At 35.6% G+C, this 26,367-nt stretch overlaps 1 protein-coding gene across 18 annotated transcripts in view; it reads left to right on the forward strand.

The window, feature by feature from the left end:
• The window catches only part of KIAA1328, a 365,741-nt gene that overhangs the window by 239,178 nt on the left and 100,196 nt on the right, over window positions 1-26,367 (forward strand). For 11 of the 18 annotated variants that reach the window (XM_021096288.2, XM_084964498.1, XM_084964499.1 and 8 more), the window contains 2 exons: window positions 1,807-2,480; window positions 15,794-15,901. In XM_021096288.2, coding sequence (XP_020951947.2) covers window positions 1,807-2,480; window positions 15,794-15,901 — 782 coding nt within the window. The remainder of the gene's footprint in view (window positions 1-1,806; window positions 2,481-15,793; window positions 15,902-26,367) is intronic. The other 7 variants (XM_084964500.1, XM_084964503.1, XM_021096289.2 and 4 more) reach the window with 1 other exon arrangement.

A 26,367-nucleotide genomic window follows, 5' to 3' on the forward strand; every position in this document is an offset into this window, starting at 1 on the left:
AGTTCATCATAAATTTTACCCTAAAACTAGTTCATATTCTGTGGCTTATCATTTGCTTAGTGTACAAGATTGTGTATCCTCTTTGTTTTTGGGGGTTTTTTTTGCCTTTTTTTTTAGGACCACACCTGTGGCATATAGAAGTTTCCAGGGTAGGGGTCAAATTGGAGCTGCAGCTGCCAACCTACACCACAGCCACAGCAACAGTGGACCAAAGCAGTATCTGCAACCTACACCACAGCTCACGGCAACCCCAGATCCTTAACTCACTGAGTGAGGCCAGGGAGTGAACCCGTGTCCTCATAGGATACTAGTCCAGTTCATTACTGCTGAGCCACCCCTGGAATTCCCATTTGTCTTCTTTGAAAAGGTCTAAGTCTTCTCCCCAGATGTGGCTCCTTCTCATTTAAATAGAACCTCCTTTAACATAATTGCTTTAGAAATTCACTTAAAATCTTAAGAGTCTTTGTAATAGCCTCTTTTATCATAAGATAGGAAACATGGTATTGCTGTATATCTGTCAGTTGACACTTTTTACCTATCAATGCATCGTTTTCAACTATTGCAAAGTAAATCAGTGGGATTTTTTTCCCCTTCTGTTAGTGATCTCAGTTACTCATTCATTCTGGGTCTCTAGAATAGGTAACCACCTCAACCCCTTATGAATTAGTTCATATATAAAAGTTGTGGCAAACTGAATAATGGCCTCCTGAATTCCTGGACCTGTGAATGTCACTTTATATGGCATAAGAGATTTTGTATGACAAGAGACTTTACAAATGTGATTAAATTAAGGATTTTGAGATGAAATTATCTAGGATTACCTGGGTAAACCTGATGTAATTACAGTGATCCTCATAAGACAGACAGAGGAGGAGTCAAATGGCCCATGAAACAGACCAGTGGTTCTCAAAATGTGGTTCCATTGGCAGCATCATCATCACCTGGGACCTTGTTAAAAATGCAGATTCTCCCACTCTGCTTTTAGATTACTGAATTGGAAGCTCTGGGGATTAAGCCAAGCAATTCACATTTACCAAGCCCTCCAGGTCATTCTGATACATGCTCCAGCTTGAGAATCACTGATAAAAACTAAGTTTTGTTCTCCCTGATAGAACAGGCTTGACACAAAAATGCTGGGAAAGCTTACTCTACTGACCTGTCAAAGGCAATTTGCAATTTCTTCCCTTCTGCCTGAGTTCTATCAGATTGTAATCACTTGAACAGCTTAACTGAAAAATCACTTATGTTTATAGCTGAAATTAAATATGTTTTGTATTTAAATAACTGCTTTTGATTAGAATCATATTTTGCTGAAAATGGTTTTATCTGTGTGCTGTAAAGACATCTATAAAAACTCATCAAATTTCTAGCAGTAACTAACATCGTATTCAGTATAAGGTGAAATATTTTGCATCACATCTCATGCTGTGTAATGGACTAAATGGATTTCATGGCTTAGTACTCAAAATTAGACATTTTAAGACATTAACATTTAATGTTTTTCTTCTCAAAGTTAATGTTAACTGTCATTATTTGCAATTTCTGAAATCTTGCTTAAGCAGTGAGTTGCAGCACTTTCTTTTTCTTATCCATGTGGATTTTACTGAAATGAGGATTGTTTGCAGATGAGTTTAGCTTTGTGGCACATGTCTGTTTAGCTGTGTGAATACCATCATTTATTATTGATGAAAACAAAACACACAGCTCTTTGTCTTGGCAAGCATATATCGCTGATTTCTGAAAAGCCAAAAGGAACACCTCCTTCTGTTGTGCTTATTTGACAAGTGGTCTTATGGTCCCTTTTAGGTATCCAATAGAAGAGGCACTCTCCAGTCTTCATCAGTGGAACTGGATGGCTCCTACTTGAGTGCAGCCAGGCCGCAAACCTATTATCAAACCAAGCAAAAGCCTAAGTCTGCCAATCAGGACCCAGCTTTAGAAGCCCTTGTGGAATTTAGGAATAATTCTTTGAAACCAGCAGCCCTTCATTATCCCAAAGAGATTGTGGACAAAGTGCCCTCAGAGACCAGAACATGTAATCATGGATCCCCAGGGAGAAAACTAGCAGATTCAATCCCTACAGAGAAAGCTCCACCAGAGGAATTGAAGGTGAAGGAATGCCAACGCCCAAAGGCTGCTCCGTCTAGTCAGTGTTGTGGTCATAGACTTTCTGGAAATGCAGATCATGTTCATGAGAGCCAGCCTACAAACATGGCCCCTCGGCATTCCAAGACATATCCAGAATCGTGCAGTTACTGTGGGCTTTCCTGTGTGTCTCCGATGCATGGCCAAGGGGCACTGCAACCTAGTGAAACTGAAATCAAAAGGCAGCTCTCAGAAGATAGAAGGCAGCAACTTATGCTTCAGAAGATGGAGCTGGAAATTGAAAAGGAGCGCCTTCAGCACCTGCTGGCCCAGCAGGAGACAAAACTTCTCCTAAAACAGCAGCAGCTTCATCAATCTAGACTGGATTATAATTGGTGAGTCCTACCTGTTCTTTCAGTGATGTCCGTAGCTAGGAGAACTCAGTGTAAAATGAGTGCTGTGTTGTTATAACAGAAGAGGAACAGAAGTCCCTCAGGATCTTGCCTTGTCAAGATGCATACCACTATGACTTCCAAGTAAATGCCACTGTCCTTCAGGAAAGGCTTGAAATATTACCTTGTCTTCCAGAATGTTAGCTTAGAGTATCTACTTCTGAGCAGTCCAGTGTAATTTTTGCTGGATTCCAAAGATGGTATTTTTAAATGATATTATCTTTACACAAAATACTTTACTGTTTGATGTCACTGTAGAACATACTGGGCACTAAATAAAAGCTGAAGATTTCGGGATGTGAAATCAGACTGTGAAGTCTGACTAGTTGTCATCATTCCATGTAACAAAGGATGGGAATCCTCTAAATTCAGCCTTTTCTGGTCATGAAACATGACCTGTTCAATAACCAATTCTTAAACACTTATCCACATTTAACTATCCTCCCTTTAACAATTTTTTCGTAAGAACAATGTTTCAAAAAAACGAAAGTGCTATAGATATTATATTGTGTTCAACATAGCTTTTTACATGCAGAGTCATAAAGTTTGCTATCTTAATTTATTCAAGCAAAAATAGTTATAAATCAGACACAATTATATTTGAAACACAAGAAAATATGGCATTTGTATCTCTTTTAAAAAGTAAATTTCAAGTTTTCTTAGGGAAATGGGGGGGGGGCTGTCCCTGCCATTTCCTCCTTGGTCAAATGTACCGTTTCCCCTTTATACACATTCTTATTAGACACATAGATCATATAGACACACTTAATACTAGTGTTATTTTCTTTTACTTCTTAGAGTTTATTTTCTTTCATTTTTAGACTCTGCCTGATATTTTTAAATACTTAATTTCTTTGAAAGTTCCATTTTGCAATTTTTCCCTTCAGTATAACGCTGTTCTAAGAAGCAGAAGTGATCTTCCTTTTTCTTTTCTTTCATGATCAGTTTTATTCTTCATTGTTGAAACCTGAGGCTTTTAAAGTAAATGAAAATGAAGCCTCTTATAATAATATTGTCACCAAAGGCTGAAATGTTGCTTTGATTTTTTTTTTTTTTTCAGAGCTGCACCTGCAGCATATGGAGGTTCCCAGGCTAGGGGTCGAATCGGAGCTGTAGCCACTGGCCTATGCCACAGCCACAGCAACAGCAACATAGAATCCAAGCCACATCACTGATGTACACCACAGCTCACAGGAATGCTGGATCCTTAACCCACTGAGCAAGCCCAGGGATCAAACCTGCATCCTCATGGATACTAGTCAGATTCATTTCCACTGAGCCATGACAGGAACTCCTATTACTTCAATTTTATGACCCCAATCTCTAATCCTCCAGTTAATGTGTAGTCTCTCCTGAGAACTTCATTCAGCAAACATTTATTGAATGCCTATGTTATGTGAGGAATGGTTCTAGGTACTTGGGATAGAAAAAGGAATTAAAGGCAGTCTTTAAAGAGGCACAGTGTAGCAGGGAAGAATGTATAATTTTAGATTGGGCATCTTCATTTGAACAGCATTGCATATTCAAATAATGTGTAATGATAATAAAGTCTGTATTGTTCTCTTGATCACTCTAGATTAGATGAAAGAGCTATGAAACAGAGTTTGAACAAGTTTTGTGTATAAATAAATTATAAACATTTATGCATATTATAGATTTTTTAAACTTTTTATTTTGAAATATAGATTGATAGGAGTAATAAAAATAGTATAGAGGGGTTCCATGTACCGTTCACCTAGTTTCTCCAAATTTTACATTCTATACAACTATAATATATTATGAAAATTAATAATTGGTATGTGTATGTGCAGTTCTGTGCCATTTTATCGCATATGTAGATTTGTGTAACCAGAACCACAATCAAAATACAGAACTATTTCAGCACCACCAAGGTTTCCTTTGTACGCCACTGTAAGAGTCACTCTACTTCCACAATCCCTAACCCCATAGGACTCCTAATCTGTTGTCTATTTCTATAATTTTGTTATTTTGAGAATGTTATATAAGAGCAATTATACAGTATGTGAAATTTTGATATTGGCTCTTCTCGTTCAACATGATGCTGCTAAGAACCATCTAGGTTGTTGGATATATTGTACATTTTTATTTCCAAGTAGTATTCCATGATATGGATATACCATGATTTGTTTAATCATTTATCTATAGAAGAACAATTAGGTTGTTTTCAGTTTTTTGATTGTTACAAATAGAGCTGCCATGTACATTTTCCCACCCATTTTTGTGTGACCTAATATTTTTGTTTCTACAAATGAAAGCTAGAAGTATGGCTACTAAATCATACAGTAAGATCATATTTAGCTTATACCACATTTAGTTTGAAATACTTTTCTATAAGTAACATATGAGAAATCACTTCTCCACATCCATGCTGGCATTTGGTATTGTCACAAATTTTAAGTTGACATGTTCTAATCTGTGTATAGTGATTAGTTTGCATTTCCCTAGTGGATAGTGATAGTGAGAATCTTTTCATTTCCTTATTAGTCTTCCTTCCATTCTTTCAAGTAAATTGTCTCGTTAATATCTTTCACCATATTCTAACTGAATGGTTTGAATTGTTTTACTGTTGAGTTTTGAGAGTTCTTTATACATTCTAGGTATAAGTCCCTTGTCAGGTAGATTGCAAGTATTTTCTCCTGGCCTATACCTTGTATTTCCAATCTCTAAAAAGAATCTTTTGGAGTGCCTGTCCTGGCTCAGCTGAAATGATTCTGACTAGCATCCATGAGGACGCAGGTTGGATCTCTGGCCCTCACTCATCGAGTTAAGGATCCAGTGTTGCTGTGAGCTGTGGTGTTAGGTCACAGACCTTGCTTGGATCTGGCATTGCTATGGCTGTGGTGTAGGCCGGCGCCTACAGTTCCCATTGGACCCCTAGCCTGGGAACCTCCTTATGCCATGGGTGCGGCCCTAAAAAGACAAAAAAAAAAAAAAAATCTTTCACAGAGCAAAAGTTTTTAATTTTTACAAAGTTTGATTTTTTTAAAGTTTTATCCCTTGTTTTTATCGTGAATGTTTGTTAATTTTGTCAGATACCTTTTATGTTTTAATTGGTGTGATTGTGTGATTTTTCTTTTTTAGCCTGACAGTATGGTAGATTGTATTGATTGATTGTTTAATGTTAACCTAGCCTTGCATTCGTAGAAAAAACCTCCTTGGTCAGAGTGTATAACACTTTTTACATATTACTAATTTCTATTTAATTTTATTAAGGATATTTACATCAATATTTATTAGGGATATTGGTTTGTTGTTTTCTTCTTTATATATCTTTGGTTTTGGTATCTAGGTCATACTGGTCTTGTTTATTTCATTTATTTCTTTATTACTTCCTTCTCTTTTTTTCTCAATGAATTTTATTACATTTATACTATTATTACATTTATACTTTTACAGTGATCATCACAAACCAATTATATAGCATCTCCATCCCAAACCCGCAGCCCATCCCCTCACACCCAACCTGTCTTTGGGAACCATAAGTTTTTCAAAGTGTATGAGTCAGTATCTCTTCTGAAAAGAAGTTTATTATATCCTTTTTTTAGATTCTGAATATAAGTGATAGCAAATGATATTGGTGTCTCATTGTCTAACTTCACTTAGTATGATAATTTCTGGGTCCATCCATGTTGCTGCAAATGCCATTATTTCTTTCCTTTTATGGTTGAGTAATATTCCATTGTGAATGTGTACCATGTCTTCTTTATCCACTCCTCTGTCAATGGACATTTAGGTTGCTTCCATGTCTTGGCTATTGTATACAGTGCTGCAGTGAACATTGGAATACATGTATCTTTTCAAGTCATAGTTTTCTCTAGATGGATGCCTATGAGTGGGATTGCTGGATCAAATGGTAATTCTATTTTTAGTTTTTTGAGGAATCTCCATACTCTTTTCCATAGTGGTTGCGCCAATTTACACTCCCAATAATAGTATAATAGGGTTCTCTTTTCTCCACACCCTCTCCAGCATTTATTGTTTATAGACTTTTTGATGATGGCCATTCTGGCTGGTGTAAGGTGGTACCTCAAAGAAGTTTTGGTTTGTATTTCTCTAATAATGAGTGATGTTGAACATCTTTTCATGTGTTTTTTGGCCATCTGTATGTCTTCTTTGGAGAATTGTATGTTTAGATCTTCTGCCCATTTTCTGATGGTGTTGTTTTTTTGGTATCGAGCTGCAGGAGGTATTTATAAATTTTAGAGTTTAATTCCTTTTTAGTCACTTCATTTGCAAATACTTTCTCCCATTCTATGTGTTCTCTTTTTGTTTTGTTTAGGGTTTCCTTTGCTGTGCATAAACTTTTAAGTTTAATTAAGTCCCATTTGTTTATTTTTGTTTTTATTGTCATTACCCTAGGAGGTGGATCTGAGAAGATATTGCCATGGTTTATGTCAGAGAGTGTTTGGGCTGTGTTTTCCTCTAAGAGTTTTATAGTATCCAGTCTTACATTTAGGTCTTTAAGCCATTTGGAGTTTATTTTTGTGTATGGTGTTAGAAAGTGTTCTAATTTCATTCTTCTACATGTAGCTATCCAGTTTTCCCAGCACCACTTACTGAAGGGACTATCTTTTCTCCATTGTATATTCTTGCCTCCTTTGTCATAGATTAGTTGACTGTAGGTGTGTGGGTTTAATTGTGGGCTTTGTGTCCTCTTTCATTGATCTGTATTTCTGCATTTGTGCCAGTATCATATGGTATTGATGACTGTAGCTTTGTTAGTATGGTCTGAGGTCAGGAAGCCTGATTCTTCCAGCTCCATTTTTCTTTCTCAGGATGTCTTTGGCTATTCTGGGCCTTTTATGCCTCCAAACAAATTTTAAAATATTTTGTTCCAGTTCTGTGAAAAATGTCCATGGTAATTTGATAGGGATTTTATTGAATCTGTAGGTTGCTTGGGTAATATGGTCATTTTGAAAATATTGATTCTTCCAGTCCAAGAGCATGGTATGTCTTTCCATCTGTTTGTGTCATCTTTGATTTCTTTCATCAGCGTCTTATAGTTTTCAGAGTACAGGTCTTTTGTCTCTTTAGGTAGGTTTATTCCAAAGTATTTTATTCTTTTTGATGGGATGGTAAATGGGATTATTTCCCAAATTTCTCTCTCTGATCTTTTGTTGTTAGCATATAGAAATGCAGTCAATCTCTGTGTATTAATTTTGTATCCTGCAACTTTACCACATTCATTGATGAGTTCTAAAGGTTTTCTGGTAACATCTTTATGATTTTCTAGCTATAGTATCATGTCATCTGCAAACAGCGATAGTTTTAACCTCTTCCTTTCCCATTTGATTTCCTTTTATTTCTTCTTCTTCTTTAATTACTGTGGATAAGACTTCCAAAACTATGTTGAATACTAGTGGCAAGGGTGGACACCCTTGTCTTGTTCCTGATCTTAGCAGGGAATCTTTCAGCTTTTCACCATTGAGAATGACTTTAGCTGTGAGTTTATCATATATGCCCTTTATTATGTTGAGGTAAGTTCCCTCTATGCCCACTTTCTGGAGGATTTTTGTAAGAAATAGGTTTGTTAAAAGTTTTAGCTGCATCTCTTGAGAGGATCATACAGTTTTTATCCTTCGGTTTGTTAATGTGGTGTATCACACTGATTGATTTGTGGATATTGGAAAAATCCTTGCATCCCTGGGATAAATCCCACTTGATCAGGCTGTACAATCCTTTTAATATATTTTTGGACTCAGTTTGCTAATATTTTGTTGAGGATTTTTGCATCTATATTCATCAGTGATATTGGCTTATTTTCTTTTTTGGTATCTTTGTATGGTTTTGGTATCAGAGTGATGGTGGCCTCATAAAATAAGTTTGGGAGTATTCCTTCCTCTGCAATTTTTTGAAATAGTTTCAAAAAGATAGGTATTAGCTCTTCTCTAAATGTTTGATAGAATTCGCCTGCAAAGCCATCTGGTCCTAGACTTTTATTTGTTGGATTTTTTTTTTTTTTTTTTTTTTTGCTTTTTAGGGCCGCATCTGCGGCATGTGGAAGTTCCCAGGCTAGAACTTGAACTGGAGCTACAGCCACTAGCCTATACCACAGCAATGTGGGATCCAGGCTGCATCTGTTACCTACACCATAGTTCACAGCAACTGGAGATCCTTAAACCCCCGAGTGAGGCCAAGGATTGAACCCACATCCTCATGGATCCTAGTTGGGTTTGTTAACTGCTGAGTCACAAAGGGAACTCCCTAGGTTATCCGTTTTATTGGCGTATAGTTGCTTGTGGTAATCTCTTATGATTCTTTCTATATCTGTGATGTCTGTTGTGCTTCTCCTTTTTCATTTCTAATTTTATTGATTTGAGTCCTCTCTGTTTTTCTTCATGAGTCTAGCTAGGGTTTATTAATTTTGTTGATCTTTTCAAAGAACCACCTTTTAGTTTCATTGATCTTTTCTATGGTTTTCTTCATTTCTATTTCATCAATTTCTGCTCTGATGTTTATGATTTCTTTCCTTCTGCTAACTTTAGATCTTGTCTGTTCCTCCCTCTCTAGTTGCTTTAGGTGTAGAGTTAGGTTATTTATTTGAGCTTTTTCTTGTTTCTGGAGGTAGTCTTGTATTGCTATAAACTTCCCTCTTAGAACCGCTTTTGCTGCATCCCATATGTTTTGGGTTATTGTATCTTTGTTGTCATTTGCTTCCAGGTATTTTTTAATTTCCTCTTTGATTTCTTCAGTGATCCATCAGTTGTTTAGTAGCATGTTGTTTAGTCTCCATGTGTTTGTGGTTTTTGCAGATTTTTTTCTTGTTGATTTCCAGTCATATAGCCTTGAGTTCAGAAAAGATGCTTGATATGACATAAATTTTCTTAAAGTTACCAAGGTTTGATTTGTAACCCAGAATGTGATCAATCCTAGAGAACATTCTGTGTGCACTTGAGAAGACTGTATTCTGCTGCTTTTGGATGGAATGTTCTATAAATATCTATTAAGTCCATCTGGTCTAATGAGTCATTTAGGGACTGTGTTTCCTTGTTAATTTTCCATCTGGATGATCTGTCCATTGCTGTACATAGGGTGTCCCCCACTATTATTGTGTTATCGCCAACTTCTCCTTTTAAGGTTGTTAGCAATTGCTTTATATATTGAGGTGATCCTATGTTGGATGCATATATATTTACAAATCATTATATCTTCTTGGATGGATCCTTTGATCATTACATAATATCTTTTTTTTTAATTTTCTTTTCTTTTTTTTTTTTTAATTGTCTTTTTTTGCCATTTCTTGGGCCGCTCCTGCGGCATATGGAGCTTCCCAGGCTAGGGGTTGAATCAGAGCTGTAGCCACCGGCCTACGCCAGAGCCACAGCAATGCGGAATCCAAGCCGCCTCTGCAACCTACACCACAGCTCATGGCAACGCTGGATCCTTAACCCACTCAGCAAGGCCAGGGATTGAACCCACAACGTCATGGTTCCTAATCGGATTCATTAACCACTGCGCTACCACAGGAACTCCTACATAATATCTTTATTTGTCTCATAATATTCTTTATTTTAAGGTCTGTTTTGTCTCATATGAGTATTGCTACTCCAGCTTTCTTTTGATTTGTTTGCATGGAATATTTCGTTCCATCCTCTCACTTTCAGTTTGTATGTATCCTTAGAACTGAATTGGGTCTCTTAAAGACAGCATATACATGAGTCTTGTTTTTGCATCCATTCAGCCAGTCTGTGTCTTTTTATTGGGGCATTTATTCCATTTGCATTAAAGTAATTATTGCTATATATGTTCTTATTGCCATTTTATTAACTGTTCTGGATTTGTTTTTGTTGCTCTTTTTTCTTCCCTTATTCTCTTGTTCTTTTCTCTTGTGGTTTGATGATGACTATCTTTAGTGTTCTGTTTGGATTGCTTTTTCTTATTTGTGTGTGTATCTATTGTAGATTTTTGGCTTGCAGTTACCCTGAAGTTTTGATATAGTAGTCTACATATATAGAAGATTGTTTTAAGTTGTTGGTCTCTTAATTGCAAGTTCATCTCCAGTGTCCTACATCTGTACCCTCTTCTTCTCATGATTTTTGATTTTGGTAGCATATTTGTGTGTGGATGATATCCTACCTTTACTATACTTATTCCTTTACTGGTGAGCCTTGTCATAATATTTTTGTTTCTAGTTGTGGTCTTTTCTTTTCCACCTAGAGAAGTTCCTTTAGTATTTGTTGTAAAGCTGGTTTAGTGGTGCTGTATTCTCTTAGCTTTTGCTTGTCTATAAAGCTTTTGAGTTCTCCTTCAAATCTGAATGAGAACCTTGCTGGGTAAAGTAATCTTGGTTGGAGGTTTTTTCCTTTCATCACTTTAAGTATATTGTGCCACTCCCTTCTGGCCTGAAGAGTTTCTGCTGAATAATCTCCCAATAACCTTACTGGGGTTCCCTTGTATGTTGTTTATTTTCTCTAGCTGTTTCCAATATTTGCTCTTTGTTTTTAATTTTGGTCCATTTGAGTAATATGTGTCTTGGGGTATTCCTCCTTGGGTTCATTGTATATGTTGCTCATTGTGCTTCCTGGATTTGAGTGGGTGATTCCTTTGTCATGTTGCCTAACTTCCCTAAGTTTTTGGCTGTTATCTCTTAAATATTTTTTTCTGTCCCTTAATCTCTCTCTTTTCCTTCTGGCACCCCAATAATATGGATGTTGGGGTGTTTAATTTTGTCCCAGAATTCACTTAGACTGTCTTCATTTCTTTTCAATCTTTTTTCTCTTTTCTGTACCACATCAGTGATTTCCACTAGTCTATCCTCCACCTCATCTATTTGTTCTTCTGCCTGCTTATTCTGCTGTTGGTTGCTTCTAATGAATTTTTTATTCCAATTATTTTATTTTGCATCTCTGCTTGCTTAATCCTTAAATCTTGTATTTCTTTTTTTTTTATTTTCAGGGTTTTTTTTGTTTGTTTGTTTGGTTGGATGGTTGGTTTTTTTTTTTTTTTTTTTTTTTTTTTGTCTTTTTGCTATTTCTTTGGGCCGCTCCCAAGGCATATGGAGGTTCCTAGGCTAGGGGTCGAATCGGAGCTGTAGCCACTGGCCTACGCCAGAGCCACAGCAACACGGGATCCGAGCCGCGTCTGCAACCTACACCACAGCTCACGGCAACGCAGGATCCTTAACCCACGGAGCAAGGGCAGGGACCGAACCCTCAACCTCATGGTTCCTAGTCAGATTCGTTAACCACTGCGCCACAACGGGAACTCCAAATCTTGTATTTCTTTGCTCAATGTTTCTTGTAATTTATCAGTCTTTGCCTACAGTTATTTCCACGATCTTGAATCATCTTCACTATAATCAGTCTAGTCTTTTTCATGGAGGTTGATAATCTCCACATCACTTAGCTGTGTTTTCTGGGGTTTTTTCCTTGCTCCCGTATGTGAGTCATAATTCTCTGCCTTTTCATTTTATATAGATTTTTTTGTATGGTCTCCTTTGTGCAGACAATAGAGTTGTAGCCCCTCTTGTTTCTAATGTCTGCCCTCCCCCCACCCCCATGGCTGAAGTTGGTATGCGGGCTTACTCTAGGCTTCCTAATGAGAGGGACTGGTGCCTGCCTACTGGTAGGTGAAGCTGATTCTTATCCCTCTGGTGGGTGGAGCTTTGTTTCTGGGTGAGATTAGAAGTGGCTGTGTGCCTGGGGTCTTTAGTCAGCCTGTTTGCTGATGCATGGGGCTGTAATCCCACCTGGATTATTGTTTGTCCTGGGACTTCTCAACCCTGATAGGTGGGGCCAGATTTTTTTTTCCAAAATGGCCACTTCTAGAGGAGCACATATTCATGATTATTACTGAGACTTTTACCTCCAATGTCCTTTCCCCCACAATGAGCCACAGTCACCCACCTGTTTTCCCAGGAAATTTTCCAAGAAATGTAGTCAGATTTAACCCAGATTCCTATGGAGCCTCTGTTTTGCCCTGGGACCCAGTGCACATGAAAACCTGTGTGCACCTTTTAAGAATGGGGTCTCTGTTTCCCCCAGTCCCATGGAGCTCCTGCACACAAACCCCACTGGCCTTCAATGCCAGCTGCTCCAGGGCTCCTTCTCCCAATGCCAGATCACCAGCTGTGGGAACCTGATGTGGGCCTCAGAACTCTTACTTCCATAGGTAAGTCTCTGTAATACAGTTACTTTCCAGTCTATGGGCTGCCCACCCATTGTGTATGGGATTGCTTATATCAAGTAATTGCCTCTCCTACTGTCTTGATGTGGCCTCCTCTTTGTCCTCTGGGGTAGGATATCTTTTTTGTTAGTTCACATTCTATTTGGTTGAAAGTTGTTCAGCAGTTAGTTGTAATTTTGTTGCTTTTTGAGAGAAGGTAAGCTCCACTCCTTCTACTCTGCCATCTTAATTCCATCTCCTATCTCCTTCTTTCTGCTTGCTTTGGACTTATCTTATTCTTTCTTCTGTCTTAAGGTAGGATCTTAAATTATTGATTTGAGAGTTTTCTTGTTTTTTACCAGAAGCATTTAGTGCCATAAATTTCCCTCTCAGCCCTGTTTTGGTTATGTCTCACATATTTTGTTATGTTACTATGTTCACTAAACCTAATGTCCTCTAGGTTCGTCTGTGTCATTGCAAATGGCAGAATTTCCTTTTTTCTCCTGACTGAATGATATTCCACTGTGTGTGTGTGTGTGTGTGTGTGTGTGTGTGTGTGTGTGTGTGTGTGTGTGTCTCATGTCTTATTTATCTACTCAGCTGTCAAAGGACACTTAAGTTGTTTCCATATCTTGGCTATTGTGATTAGTGCTGCAGTGAACTTAGAAGTGCAGATATCTCTTTAAGACATAAGTTTCATTTCCTTCAGATAAATACTCAAGTCCCAGGTCCTATGGTAATGCTATTTTTAAATTTCTGAGGATTTTCCCTACTGTTTTCTATGACTATACCACTTCTCCACATCCTTGCCAACACTTGCTATTTCTTGTCTTTTTGACCTGCCGTTGTAACCCGTGTGAGGTGATACCTTATTGAAGTTTTGATTTGCATTTCCCTGATGATTAATGATATTGAGTATCTTTTCATGTAACAGTTGGCCATGTGTATGTCCTCTTTGGAAAAATGTCTATTCATAGCCTCTGCTCATTTTTAATGATTAATTGGGTGAGGGTTTTTTTGGTTTATGTGTTTTTCCTGTTGAATTGTATGAGTTCTATATGTATTTTGTATATTAACTTTATCAGATATATGATTCACATATAATTTCCTCAAGTTAGCCAGAACTCCTTTTCATTTTCTTAGTGATTTCCTTTTTTTTTGTTTTTTTGTTGTTGTTGTTATTGTTGCCTTTACTTTCAGTGTCAGATCTAAAACATCATCACCAAGACTATGTCAGTGAATACTACCTCTGTTTTCTTCTAGATATTTTATGGTTTTAGACCTTTCATTCTAGTGTTTAAAATCCATTTTGAGTTAATATTTATGTAAGGTGTAAGATAGCAGTCAAATTTCATTCCTTACACGTGGCTGTTCAGTGTTCCCAGCACCATTTATTAAAGAGACTATCCTTTCCCAATTGCATATTCTTGGTGTCCTGATCAAAGATTAATTGACCATATATGCAAGGATTTATTTCTGTGTTTTCTTTTCTTTTCTGTTGGTCTTTGTGTCTGTTTTTATGCCAGTTTGTGTGTACATATGTGTGTGTGCATTTTCAGTCATTTTATTTCACAGTTTGATTTTATATTTTTCTCACCTCTGTTTATTTACCATTTACTTTCTTTTTTCCAGTTTTATTGAGATAAAATTGACATACAGCACTACATACATTTAAGGTATACAACGTAATGATTTGACTTACATATATCAGGAAATGATTACCAAGATAAGTTTAGCAAATATCCATTATCTTATATAGATACAAAGTTAAATAGAAATTTTTTTTTCCTTTTGATGAGAACTCTTAGGGTTTCCTCTCGTAAAAACTTTCACATGTAACGTACAACAGTGTTCATTATATTTATTATGTTGCACATTATATCACTGGTACTTATTTATCTTATAACTGGAAGTTTTTACCTTTTGACTTCCTTCATCTGATTCTCCCTCCCCCTACCTGTCACCTCTAGTAGTACAGATCTGATTTTTTTTCCTATGAGTTTGTTTGTTTTTGAAGTATAATTGACCTACAATATTACGTTAGTTCCTGATATGTAGCATAGTAATTTGATATATCTACACATTTCAGAATAACTGTCACCATACAAAGTACTAAATAATTATTGACTGTATTCCCCCCACTGTACGTTTCATACCCGTGACTCATTTATTTTGCAACTAGATGTTTGTATCTCTTAATCTCCCTCACTTATTTCTCACCTACCTTTACCCCTTTCCCCCTGGAAGCCACCTGTTTGTTCTCTATATATCTATGACTCTTATTTCTTTTTAGTTATGTTTGTTCATTTGTTTTGTTTTGTTTATTCTACTTAAAAGTGAAATCATACAGTGTTTATCTTTCTCTGTCTGACTTATTTCACTTAGCATAATACCCTTCAAGTCCATCCATGTTGTTGCAAATGGCAGGATTTTATTCTTTCTTATGGCTGAGAAATATTCCATTGTATACTGCATCATCTCTATCAGTTCATATATTAATGGACACTTAGATTTCTTTCATATCTTGGCTATTGTAGATAATTCTGCAATGAACACAGGGGTGCATATATCTTTTCTAATTAATGTTTTTGTTTTCTTCAGATAAGTACCCAAGAGTAGAATTGCTAGATCACATAGTAGTTATTTTTTTAATTTACTGAGGAATCTCCATAATGTTTTCTATAGCAGCGCCACCAACTTACACTCCCACCAGCAGCGCACCAGGATTCCCTTTTCTCCACATCCTTACCAACACTTGTTATTTATTGTCGTTTTGATAATAGCTGCTCTGACAAGTGTAAGGTGATACCCTATTATGGTTGTGATTTGCATTTCCCTTATAATTAGTGAAGTTAAGCATTTTTTCGTGTGTCAGTTGGCCAGCTGTATGTCTTTTTTGAACAAATGTCTATACAGGTCCTCTGCCCATTTTTTAAAAATCTAGTTATTTGGTTTTTTGGTGTTGACTTGTATGCCACTGCTAGTTTGATGACTATAGCTTTGTAATACAGTTCGAAATGGAGTGTAATGTTCTCGACTATGTTCTTCTTTCTCTAAATTTAGGTATTTGGGGTCTCATACAAATTTTAGGATTGTTTGTTCTGTTTCTGTATCTAAATTTATTTTTACAGGTTAAGAACTCAAGCTGAATTTAAGTCAAGAGAACTGGTTGCTCATAAAGAGATTACTAGACCCCAAGAGCTCAATCTGGAAATGAATGAGAGTGACTCTGGACCAAGGTAACCTTGAATGTTGGGTAAAGGCAAAAATATGTAGGACACAGATATTAAGAATATTCTTGGCATATAATTATAGCTTCATATTTATAAATCTAGTTTTCTGATCATATGAATAAATGTGGTAAAATACAAATTAAAATTATAAATTTTATAATAAAATTTTATAATTTACATTATAAAATTTTGAAAAATATAGAAAAATATAAAGAAGAAAATAAAAGTCATTCAAATTCTACCAGTCAGAGACAATCCTTTGAGCTCTCATCCCCTTTCTATCTCTTTTATACTAGTATATTCTATATTACCATAGGGATTATGCTTGTACAGAATTTTATTTTTTGCTTTTTTCAGTGTATCATAATTTCTGATGTCCTATTTTAATGAATACTTGATATTAACTAATCCATTCAACAACTCTTTATTGTGTGACAACTATTACTCAGTATTTATCAATTGGCCTGTTATTACATTATATAAAGTTTTACTATTATAAATTATTATGTGAAGCATACCTCTTTATATACATTTTTTATAGATACAGGTATAGATCCCTGTAAGTTGAATTACTAGTTTAAACTACATATTAATCCTTTTAAGATTCTTGATTCATATTACTAAATTGCTTTCCATAAAAATTAAATTTATTGGAGTTCCCATCATGGCTCAGTGGTTAATGAATCCAACTAGGAACCATGAGGTTGCGGGTTCAATCCCTGGCCTCGCTTAGTGGGTTAAGGATCTGGCATTGCCGTGAGCTGTGGTGTAGATCGCAGATGCGGCTCGGGTCCTGCATTGCTGTGGCTGTGGTGTAGGCTGGCAGCTGCAACTCTGATTAGACCCCTAGCCTGGGAACCTCCATATGCTGCGGGTGTGGCCCTGGAAAAGACCAGAAGACAAAAAAAAATTTTTTTAAGTTAAATTTATTTACATCCATAAACCAATTTTTTGAGAATTCTCTTCTAATGAAATGTAAGGAATTTTTGGCCAGTATTTTTTTAAATACATATTTTCCCCCCATCATCTTTATCCTCTCCTTTTGGAACTCTATTTACATGTATATTAGATCTTTAGTTATTGTCCCACTGATCCCTGACTCTCTGCTAATTTTTAAAAATCTTTTTTCTTTATTCTCCATATTAGATAATTTCTATTGTTCTAATCCTCAAATTCATCATGTCTTTTGTTATTTCCAATCTACTGGCAAGCTCATACGGTGATTTTTTTTTTTTAATTTCAGATATTGAATTTTTTGGTTTTAGAATTTCCATTTGGATCTTTGTTGAAATTTATATTTCTCTGCTTAAATTTTCTAATTTATTCATTACAAGTATTTTTTTCCTTTAAAATCCTTGTGTGCTAATTCTAAAACCTCGTTCATCTTGGGGTTTATCTCCATTGATTGACTTTTCTTTTGAGTATTAGTCATGTTCTCCTGTTTCTTTGAATGTCTCATAATTTTAGATTATTTCTTGGTGATTGTGAATAACTCTGGAATTCAGTTATGTAGGCATACCTCATTTTATTACGTTTCTCTTTAACATGCTTCACAAATAATTGTGTTTTTTACAAATTGAAATCTTGTGGCAACCTTGTGTTGAATAAGTGTAGCAGCACCATTTTTCCAATAGCATTTACTTACTTGTGTCTCTGTGTTACATTTTGATAATTCTTGCAATATTTCTAACATCATAATCATTATTATATTTGTTACAGTGATCAGTGATCTTTCATTTTGCTATTGCAAGATGATTATGACTTGCTAAAAGTTTAGATGATGTTTAGCACTTTTTAGCAATGAAGTATTTTTAAATTAATGTTACTATTTTTTTAACATAATGCCGATGTACATTTAATAGACTATGGTGTACTTTTATATGCACCAGGCAATAAAAATATTTATGTGACTCCCTTTATTGTAATATTCACTTTACTGTGCTGGTCTTAAACCAAAACCACACTGTCTTAAAAGGTATGCCTGTATTTCTGTTTACAGTGCTAAATTTTTTGTGGGCAGTTAATTTGACTGAACTCGGAGTCCAAGCCCTGTATCCTTGGAGCAAGTGGCAGCGATAACCACTGTTGAGTTATTTTAACTTTAATTGAGTTTCTTAAGTCTGCCCTATTCATGTTTAATTCAGGGGTCAGCGGAACCAGTAGGGTTATTATACAGAATTTGAGCTTTCACTCTTTCTCTCACTCCTCTCTAGGATTTTTTGCCTATCAGCTTCTTTGGTCAGCTTAGACTCTTATCATCTGGTTCTTTAAGCCTACCTTCAGCTAAAAGCCATTTAAAAAAAATGGAAACCCTCCCAGTGCCACTGTCTTCTTTCAAGTGCTCATCCTCTCACAGTTTCTGCTTGCTTTTGGCCACTTTTCAGTGCATTCAAGTTATTTTTTTCCTTCCAGAGTTTATAGTTGTTCCCATAGTAGATTTGTTCCTATAGGAGCTACTCAGCTATTATCAGGAACAGAACCCAAGGATTCTTTAGTTCAATTTTGCCATAATATTTTTAAATTATGGGAAAATACACATAACACAAAATTAATCATCTCAACCAGTTTTTTTAGTGTAAGTTCAATAATATATATTTTTACAATGTTGCACAACCAATCTCCAGAACTTTTTTACCCTGCGAAACTGATAGCCTGTGACCATTAATAACCTACTCTATTTCCCCTTACCCCCGGCCCCTGGCAACCACTTTTTGCTGTACTTTTTTGTGCTTTGTACTTTTTGCTTCTATACATTATATTCTAGATATTTCATATATGTGGCATCATACAGAATTTGTCTTTTTGTAACTTGCTCTGATTTATTACTATTGAAATCAAGCATATACATAGTTTAAAAAGTCAGTTAGTTACAAGGCTTATACAAAAATAGTGGTCTTCTCTACAAATGACTTCCACTCTTCAGAGATAAAAGTTTTGACTTTTTTAAATGGTTTTTATCTGTTTCTTTTAGTATTTGTATCTATATCTCTAATTATCAGACTTAAGTAGGCATAAAGTATTGACTTTCTGTTATGAAAGATGATTCAGCTCACACGCTAACCCTCTCTTCCTGTTTCTCTCTTCTCTTTCTTCTGCTTCCTCTCTCTCTCTAACATACATACCCACACACATGCTATTTCCTTTCCTCTGTCCTCTCAATATAGTTACACCACAATTTGTTTACAGTGAAACTGTAAATATTTTCTACACAGTTGAACCATCAACTGTACAATTATTAAATTTAAACTTTATGTAATAAATTGTTTTATACAGAGTTTAGAAATGCCTTAATTTCCCATCTACTTGTTTATTTAATTCACTTACATATTTATAAAGCTTCCCAGCATGTGCTAGGCACTTTCTAGACTTCAGAGAAATATAGCAGTATACAAAACACCAAAGTTTCTGGCCTCTTGCAACTTACAGTCTCATGTTTTTCCATTCCCAAACCCACCCAGAAAGTATAATTATCTGAATATATTCAGATACATCAGTTATTCCATTGTATCTCTACATTTTTTTAAGATATCCCTCCTTGAGCCCTCCATAATTCTGTTCTAGTCTGAACAAGCCTTTCTCTAAGCTTTCTCTCTAGGGATTTCATCCTGAAATTTCTCTTATCCCTCATCCTGGAAATTTTCTTTGCTTTTCTGTGTTATCTTCCTCTTTTGCTAAATCACATGTTCTCTTTCTGGTTTATACTCATCTTCCTGGATCATATCCTTCAATAGCTATTGACACAAACTACAGAGGAAACAGTTTTTTGAGGCTGCATACCTCTGGAAAATGCCTTACACATTTGATGTATAGTTTTAGCTGTATATAGAATTCTTGGTTGGTAATTACTTTTTCTCAGAAGAAACTGAAGTTTGATGTTCCACTATCTTACAATTCCTTGTGTTGCCATTAAGAATGTTGGTGTAGTTTGGTTTTTTTACTTTTTTTATGTGACCTATTCTCCAAGGACACTGTTCTCTGCATTGTTCTAAAGGTTAATGCTGATAGGCATCAGTTGGGCCTTTTTCATTCATTATGCTGTTAGCCAGATGTTGAATCTCTTTGAATCTCTCATTTTCTTATTTTTTTCCTTTATCTTTCATATCTGTGTCTTTTTTTTACTTTCTAAAAGATTTCCTGAACTTTATTTGTTAACCCTTTTGTTAACTTTTTAAGAACATTTTATTTTCTAATTTTTTAAAAGATAAATGTTCATGCCTATTGCAATATCTTTCCTTATCTCTTAGGACAGTTTTTAAAGTTATTTTTTTCTGGTTCATTATCTCTATTTTCACCAAGTTCAAGTTTCTTTTTTTCCACAAATGTCTGATATATTACTTTTATTTACAAATATAAATGTATTATTTATATTTACAAACAAAATAGTGAAAAGTTATTGAAAGTTCTCAGTATATAAAAGCAGGTCCTGTCAACTAATGGGCTTCACTCTGGAATAATTAGGAATGCTAGGGATCCTTTGCTTGTTGATATTAGTAGAACTTTTCTGTCAGAGTAATCAATTTCCCTAGGCACAAACCTTCTCTCTGGTTGGGAAGAAGGAATGGAAGCATTATATAGGGTTGGTTGCCAATGTTTTTAACTTAAAATAATTTCCTACTTATTCTTACTGCCACTTATATCTACCTATATCTTTATATGTTTATTTGCTTGCTTATGGTAGGAAACAGATTCTCCCCATAACCTCCAGAAAGGAACATATCTCATTGTTACCCAATGAGATCTGTATTGGACTTCTGACCTACAGAACTGTAGAATAATAAATTTGTGTTAAGTCACTAAATTTGTGGTAGTTTGTTATAGTGGTGATAGGAACCTATCACTTCACACCAGTCAGAATAGCCGTGATGCTGTTTTCTATACAGTGGCTGTACCAACTTACATTCCTATCAACAGTGTATAGAAAACTGCATGGAAGTTCCACAAAATACTAAATATAGAATTACCATATGATCTAGCAATTCCACTCCTGGGCATCTATCCAGACAAAACTACAATTCAAAAAGATACATGGGAGTTCCTGGCATGGCTCAGTGGAAACTTATCTGACTAGTATCTGTGAGGATGCAGGTTTGATCCCTGGCCTCATTCAGTGAATTAAGGATCCAGCATTACTGTGAGCTGTGGTATAGGTCGCACACACAGCCTGGATCTGGCATGGCTCTGGCTGTGGCATAGGCCTGTAGCTACAGCTCTGATTCAACCCCTATCCTGGAAACCTCCATATGCTGTGTGTGTGGCCCAAAAAAGACAAAAAAAAAAAAAAAAAAAGGATACATGCACTCCTAGGTTCATAGCAGCACTATTCACAATAGCCAAGACATACATGTTAGGAACCTAAATGTCCATCAACAGATGAATGGATTAAGAAAATGTGGTACATATAAAAAAATGGGTTACTATTCACCCATAAAAAATAGAATGAAATAATACCATTTGCAACAACATGAATGCAACTAGAGATTATCATACTAAGTGAAGTAGGTCAGAAAGAAAAAGACAAATACTATATGATATCACTTATATGTGTAATAAAAATATGGCACAAATGAGTCTATCCACAAAACAGAAAAACTCACAGACACAGAGAACAGACTTGTGGTTGCCAAGCGGCAAGGGGAAGGAAGGGAGTGGAATGGACTGGAAGTTTGGGGTTAGTAGATGTAAGCTACTACATTTAGAATGGATAAACAGTAAGGTCCTACTGTAAGCTTGGGAAACTATATCCAATGGATGGAAAAGAATATGAAAAAAGAATGTATATATGTATATAACTGAGTCACTTTGCTGTACAGCAGAAATTGGCACAACATTGTCAATCAATTATACTTTAATTTTAAAAATGCATATATATGATTAAAAAAAGAAAGCTGATATAAATGCTAACTTATTTCATATCAATGGATAATAATCTCTGTTTTCTATATAGACTGGAACTTATTCAGCACTTCTGTTGTTGGACATTCAAATTGTTTCAAGTTCTTTACCACTACACAGAATGATACGATAAGCATGACTATACTTATGTTCTTGTGTTCTGGTACTTTTATTTTTTTAGGATAAACTTTCAAAAATGAAATTGCTAAATCAAAGACTATTTTTACTTAAGGATACTTTATATAATTTACAATTATAACAGTCCATGCCAACTTTCTTTTCCAAACGGTTGTAGTTCATCCTCACACATGCTATTTATGAAAGTTTTTATCATTGCTTTTCAGGTGGGTGTAGTGAATGCTTTGGAAACCAGTGGTCCAATCTAAGAGATGGACATACTTTAAAGTTTAGGTGCATCTGAGCATACATGTCCTACATTCAAATAATTATGACAAAAATAAGGAAAGACTATGCACTGCTTCCAAAAAAACTTTCCTAATATCCCTTTTATAAGAGCATAGATCTTTTAAAATGTTAATATTCAGTATAAGAGTTTGAAGAAACTCTGACAATTGCTTCCAAAGTCTGACAGACAGTCATTGGAAAGCCAAGTAATCTCACTCAAAAGCCCTTAAATTATTTATTCTAATGTGAGATTAAAAGAAGTATAGGCTACGAGTTCATTTGTCTCCTTGATTCATTTGGCTATGGAAATGATGTCTCCACTAACCCCAGAAAGAGGCAGAGATGAGTCAAGGGAGAATAGCATGCGGCCTTGAGCAGCCTTTGTAGAATTATTTAAATGAAAATGTCTGCTGACTTCAGAAAATATAATCAAGAATTGTTACAGGAAATGACCTTCTTTGTATCTTGCAGCTTCTTTGATTTTTGCCAGTAGAACTCCCTAGATAAAATTTAGTTTTAAGCTAAATTTTCTTTATTTGAAAATTTAAGTTATCTTAGTATTAAAAATACTCTATGTATTTAAAATATTAAACTTACTCAAGTGAGGAATTAAGAATTTGAAACTAAAATAAATGAGATAATAAGGAAGTGAAAAACATTTTTTTTATAATTAACAGCTCATTTTGAGTTAATTATATACAATTACCAAAATCTAATTGCAATTTATTTTCTGTAATCTGTGGGAAAAATTGCAGTCAAGGGAGCTTACATTGCTGCTTTCCTGCATAAATGCTATAGAATGAAAATAAATGCTATGTAAGGACTTAATGACAAATAAGAGCAAATAGTAGCGCACAGCTAAGCTGAGCCATTGGAAGATAACTATCACATGAAAGATGATAATGATTTAACAAGTCACAAGCAATGTGATTGCTTATAGGTTCTCTGCATTGTTTTTAGTTTGTTTTATGTTTGTTTGTAGGCTATGCGAAGGTGGCTTTTATAGTTTAACATTAGTTTTATAATTCTACAGATGTCTAAAATTCTGACCATTTTAAATTTTCATATAATAATGAGCAAGTCAACAAAAATTTTATTAAATATCTATCATTTAAAAAAAAAACCTGGCTTGATAAGTTCTGTAGGAAATGTAAGAAGCCCCCACCTTTAAGTACTCTGGTATTAGAGTCAGGCAAATATACAGATGTATATTACCTATAAAGAATAGAAAAGCTATAAAAGAAATAAGGAGAAATTAAGAAAAAGGTTTTTGAAAGAGGTAATATTTAAGATAAGTCCTAAAACATAGAATACAATTTTGATAGGCTATGGGATATCTATAGGGGTGTGTGTTTGTATGTGTGTATGTTTGTGTGTAGGTGTTTGTGTGTAGGTGTGTGGGGAGAGATGTTTCTGTGTGTTTGTGTGTGTTTGTGTGTAGGTGTTTCTGTGTGTATGTGTGTAGGTGTTTCCTTGTGTGTGTGTGTGTGTGTGTGTGCGTGTGTGTGTGTGTATAGGTGTTTCTGTGTGTGTGTTTGTGTGTATGTGTTTCTGTGGGGGGGGTGGGGGGGTGTTTCTGTGTGTGTGTGCATGCACGCACATGTGTTTCTGATAGGATGAGACATAGAGTCGAGTCAAGGAAGGAAATCACACGGTAGGGTACACCAGTAAATGCCTTAGTTTGACCAGAAGAGTTAGGGAAAATGAAACCAAAGATTAAATTAATAGATTAGATTATGAGAGTGTTTAAATATCAGACCAAAGAACCTGTGTGATTGGAATAATAAGAAAAGTAAGGAAAAACAACTGATTTTGTAATGAAGATGATTGATTTTAAAGACCATTGGAATAAGAATCAAGAATTCCAGGTTTTAGTCTTTCCAATGGGTTGCCTTGTGGTTTTAAAGTCAATGCCATGTGCTTCAGTCTCCTTGCTTACAAATAAGAGTTAAACAGGATTTTTATGAAGAGTTTCTTCCATCTCTAATAGTTTATGATTTTTAAACAGGTTAGATTTGCAGGCAAAGCTACCTTCTATAAAAGTAGAAATCTGGATCTAAATTTCCTGAGAAAAATTGAAATTAGAGATTTAGATTTGGTGCATTGATATTGCACTGTGAAAATGGACATTAATTTCTGAGAAAAAGTTTAGAGAAATGTAAACACAACCTTTGAAAATGCCTATATGCGGGAATCTGAAAAAAAGTAGAGTAATAATGTGAAAGGTTGACAAAGAAACAGCCTGGTGCCACGTCAGGAAACAAAGGAGAAAAGACAGAAATGAAGTGGTACTTTGGAAAGAAATTTGGTTGAGGGGGTATAATTTTAAGGGTAGAAATTGCCTAAATATTTTTATAATCTTGGGAAAGTAGCTAGTGAAGAAAGAGATTACAGAAATTGAATAATTAATGAAATGTAGTCCTAGAAAATGTAGTGGGATCCATTCAAGTCACTTAGCAGTTTTTGAGTTATTTATTCTGTCTTCTCTTTCTCTGCTTGTACCTGGACCCATACCTTTTTCTGTCTTTCTATGCATTCTCCCTGTGTGACCTTATCTAGGCCCTTGACTTTAAGTATCATCCATATGCTGATGATTCTCAAATTTATCTCTACAGCCCTGACCTTTCCCTCTAAGTTATTAAACGCACAGATCTTGTCCACACAACTTCCACCAGACTGTCTGACAGACATCTTACACATCACAAAGCTAAAACAGCAATGTTTTTCCTTTTCTACCACCCACTCATTCACCTCATCCCAGACTTCTCTGACTCAAAAACTAATTCTAGCTACTTAAGTCAAAAAACATCCTTGATTTCTCTCCTCCCTTCCTTCTCCCCTCCCAAATAGTCTATAACACATTCTTCTGTTTCTATTCTACCTTCAAAAATGTATGCACTCCTCACACCAAAGTCCAAGTCTGGACTTCCGCAAAGTCTTCCTAAAAGTCTACTTTGTTTATTTCTGTTCTTACCACCGCTACAATCTATTTTCCACAGCAGCGGGAAAACCATTCAAAAATAGCAGTCTCCTTTCTTGCTTTAAACTTTTCAAAGACCTCAATGCATGTAGAATAAAATCTGAACTCTGTGACTGGTTTAGAGTTTTCTACATGGTCTGGCTTCTGTTTACCTCATCTCATACCACTCTCTTTGTCTTAAACAGTTAGTGATCCCTACCTCCCTTTTGCTTAAAATTCAAAGTTCTGGTGTTCCCGTTGTGGAGCAATGGAAACGAATCTAAGATCCATGAGGATACAGGTTCGATCCCTGGTCTCACTCAGTGGGTTAAGGATCCAGCGTTGCCATGAGCTGTGGTGTAGGTCACAGACGTGGCTTAGATACCACATTGCTATGGCTCTGGTGTAGGCCAGCGGCTGCAGCTCTGATTCAGCCCCTAGCCTGGGAACCTCCATGTGCAATGGGTGCGGTCCTAAAAAGTAAATAAATAAATAAATAAATTAATTAATTAATAAAACTTCTTACCATGGCCGTTGGGGTCCTTGATGTTCTACTATCTTGATGTCACACTTTCCTTCTTGCAGACTACTTTCTAACTGCATTTGGCCTTAGTCTTTCGGTTTCTAGCACATATTGCCTCATACATATAGCTGCCTTTAACACTCTTAATCCTGTTCTTCTTAGTATTAAATTATTTACATGAAAGTTCAAATATCACCTTCAGAGGGGGTGCTTTCCTGATCACCATATGTAAAGAACATATGTCCCTCATTGCTCCATTTTAGTACTCTGAAGTCCCATACACCAGCACCCAACTTTAAGCTTCATGGGTGCATAGATATCAATCATATGTGTTATATATGGTCTGTCTTCTGTATGTTTTGAAGATTGTATCCTCAGTATATAGTAGGTAGAATGGATTTTTTTTAATATCAATCTTCTCAGTAAAGTATGAAGAGAGATTGTCTACTAAGAAAGATGACAGTAAGGATAGCATTTGGTAGAAGGGTGGAGATACTTAGAATAGCCTCCAAAGAAGGCATAGGAAGTCATCAAAAGATGATGAATAAGAAATATTGCATCTACAATGTAGAAATTCCCTCAAATTGATAAACTACCCCAAATAGGCAACTCTCAGAAGAGTAAATCCATATATACATATATAGAGAAGAGAGAGAGGGAAAGAGAGAGAGAGAGAACCTCACAACTAAACTT

Source organism: Sus scrofa, chromosome 6 (genome assembly GCF_054392235.1).
Source record: "Sus scrofa isolate SSC_HxYL_T2T_F1_AM1 chromosome 6, Sscrofa_HxYL_maternal_Yorkshire_Landrace_v2.0, whole genome shotgun sequence".
NCBI classification, from domain to species: domain Eukaryota; kingdom Metazoa; phylum Chordata; class Mammalia; order Artiodactyla; family Suidae; genus Sus; species Sus scrofa.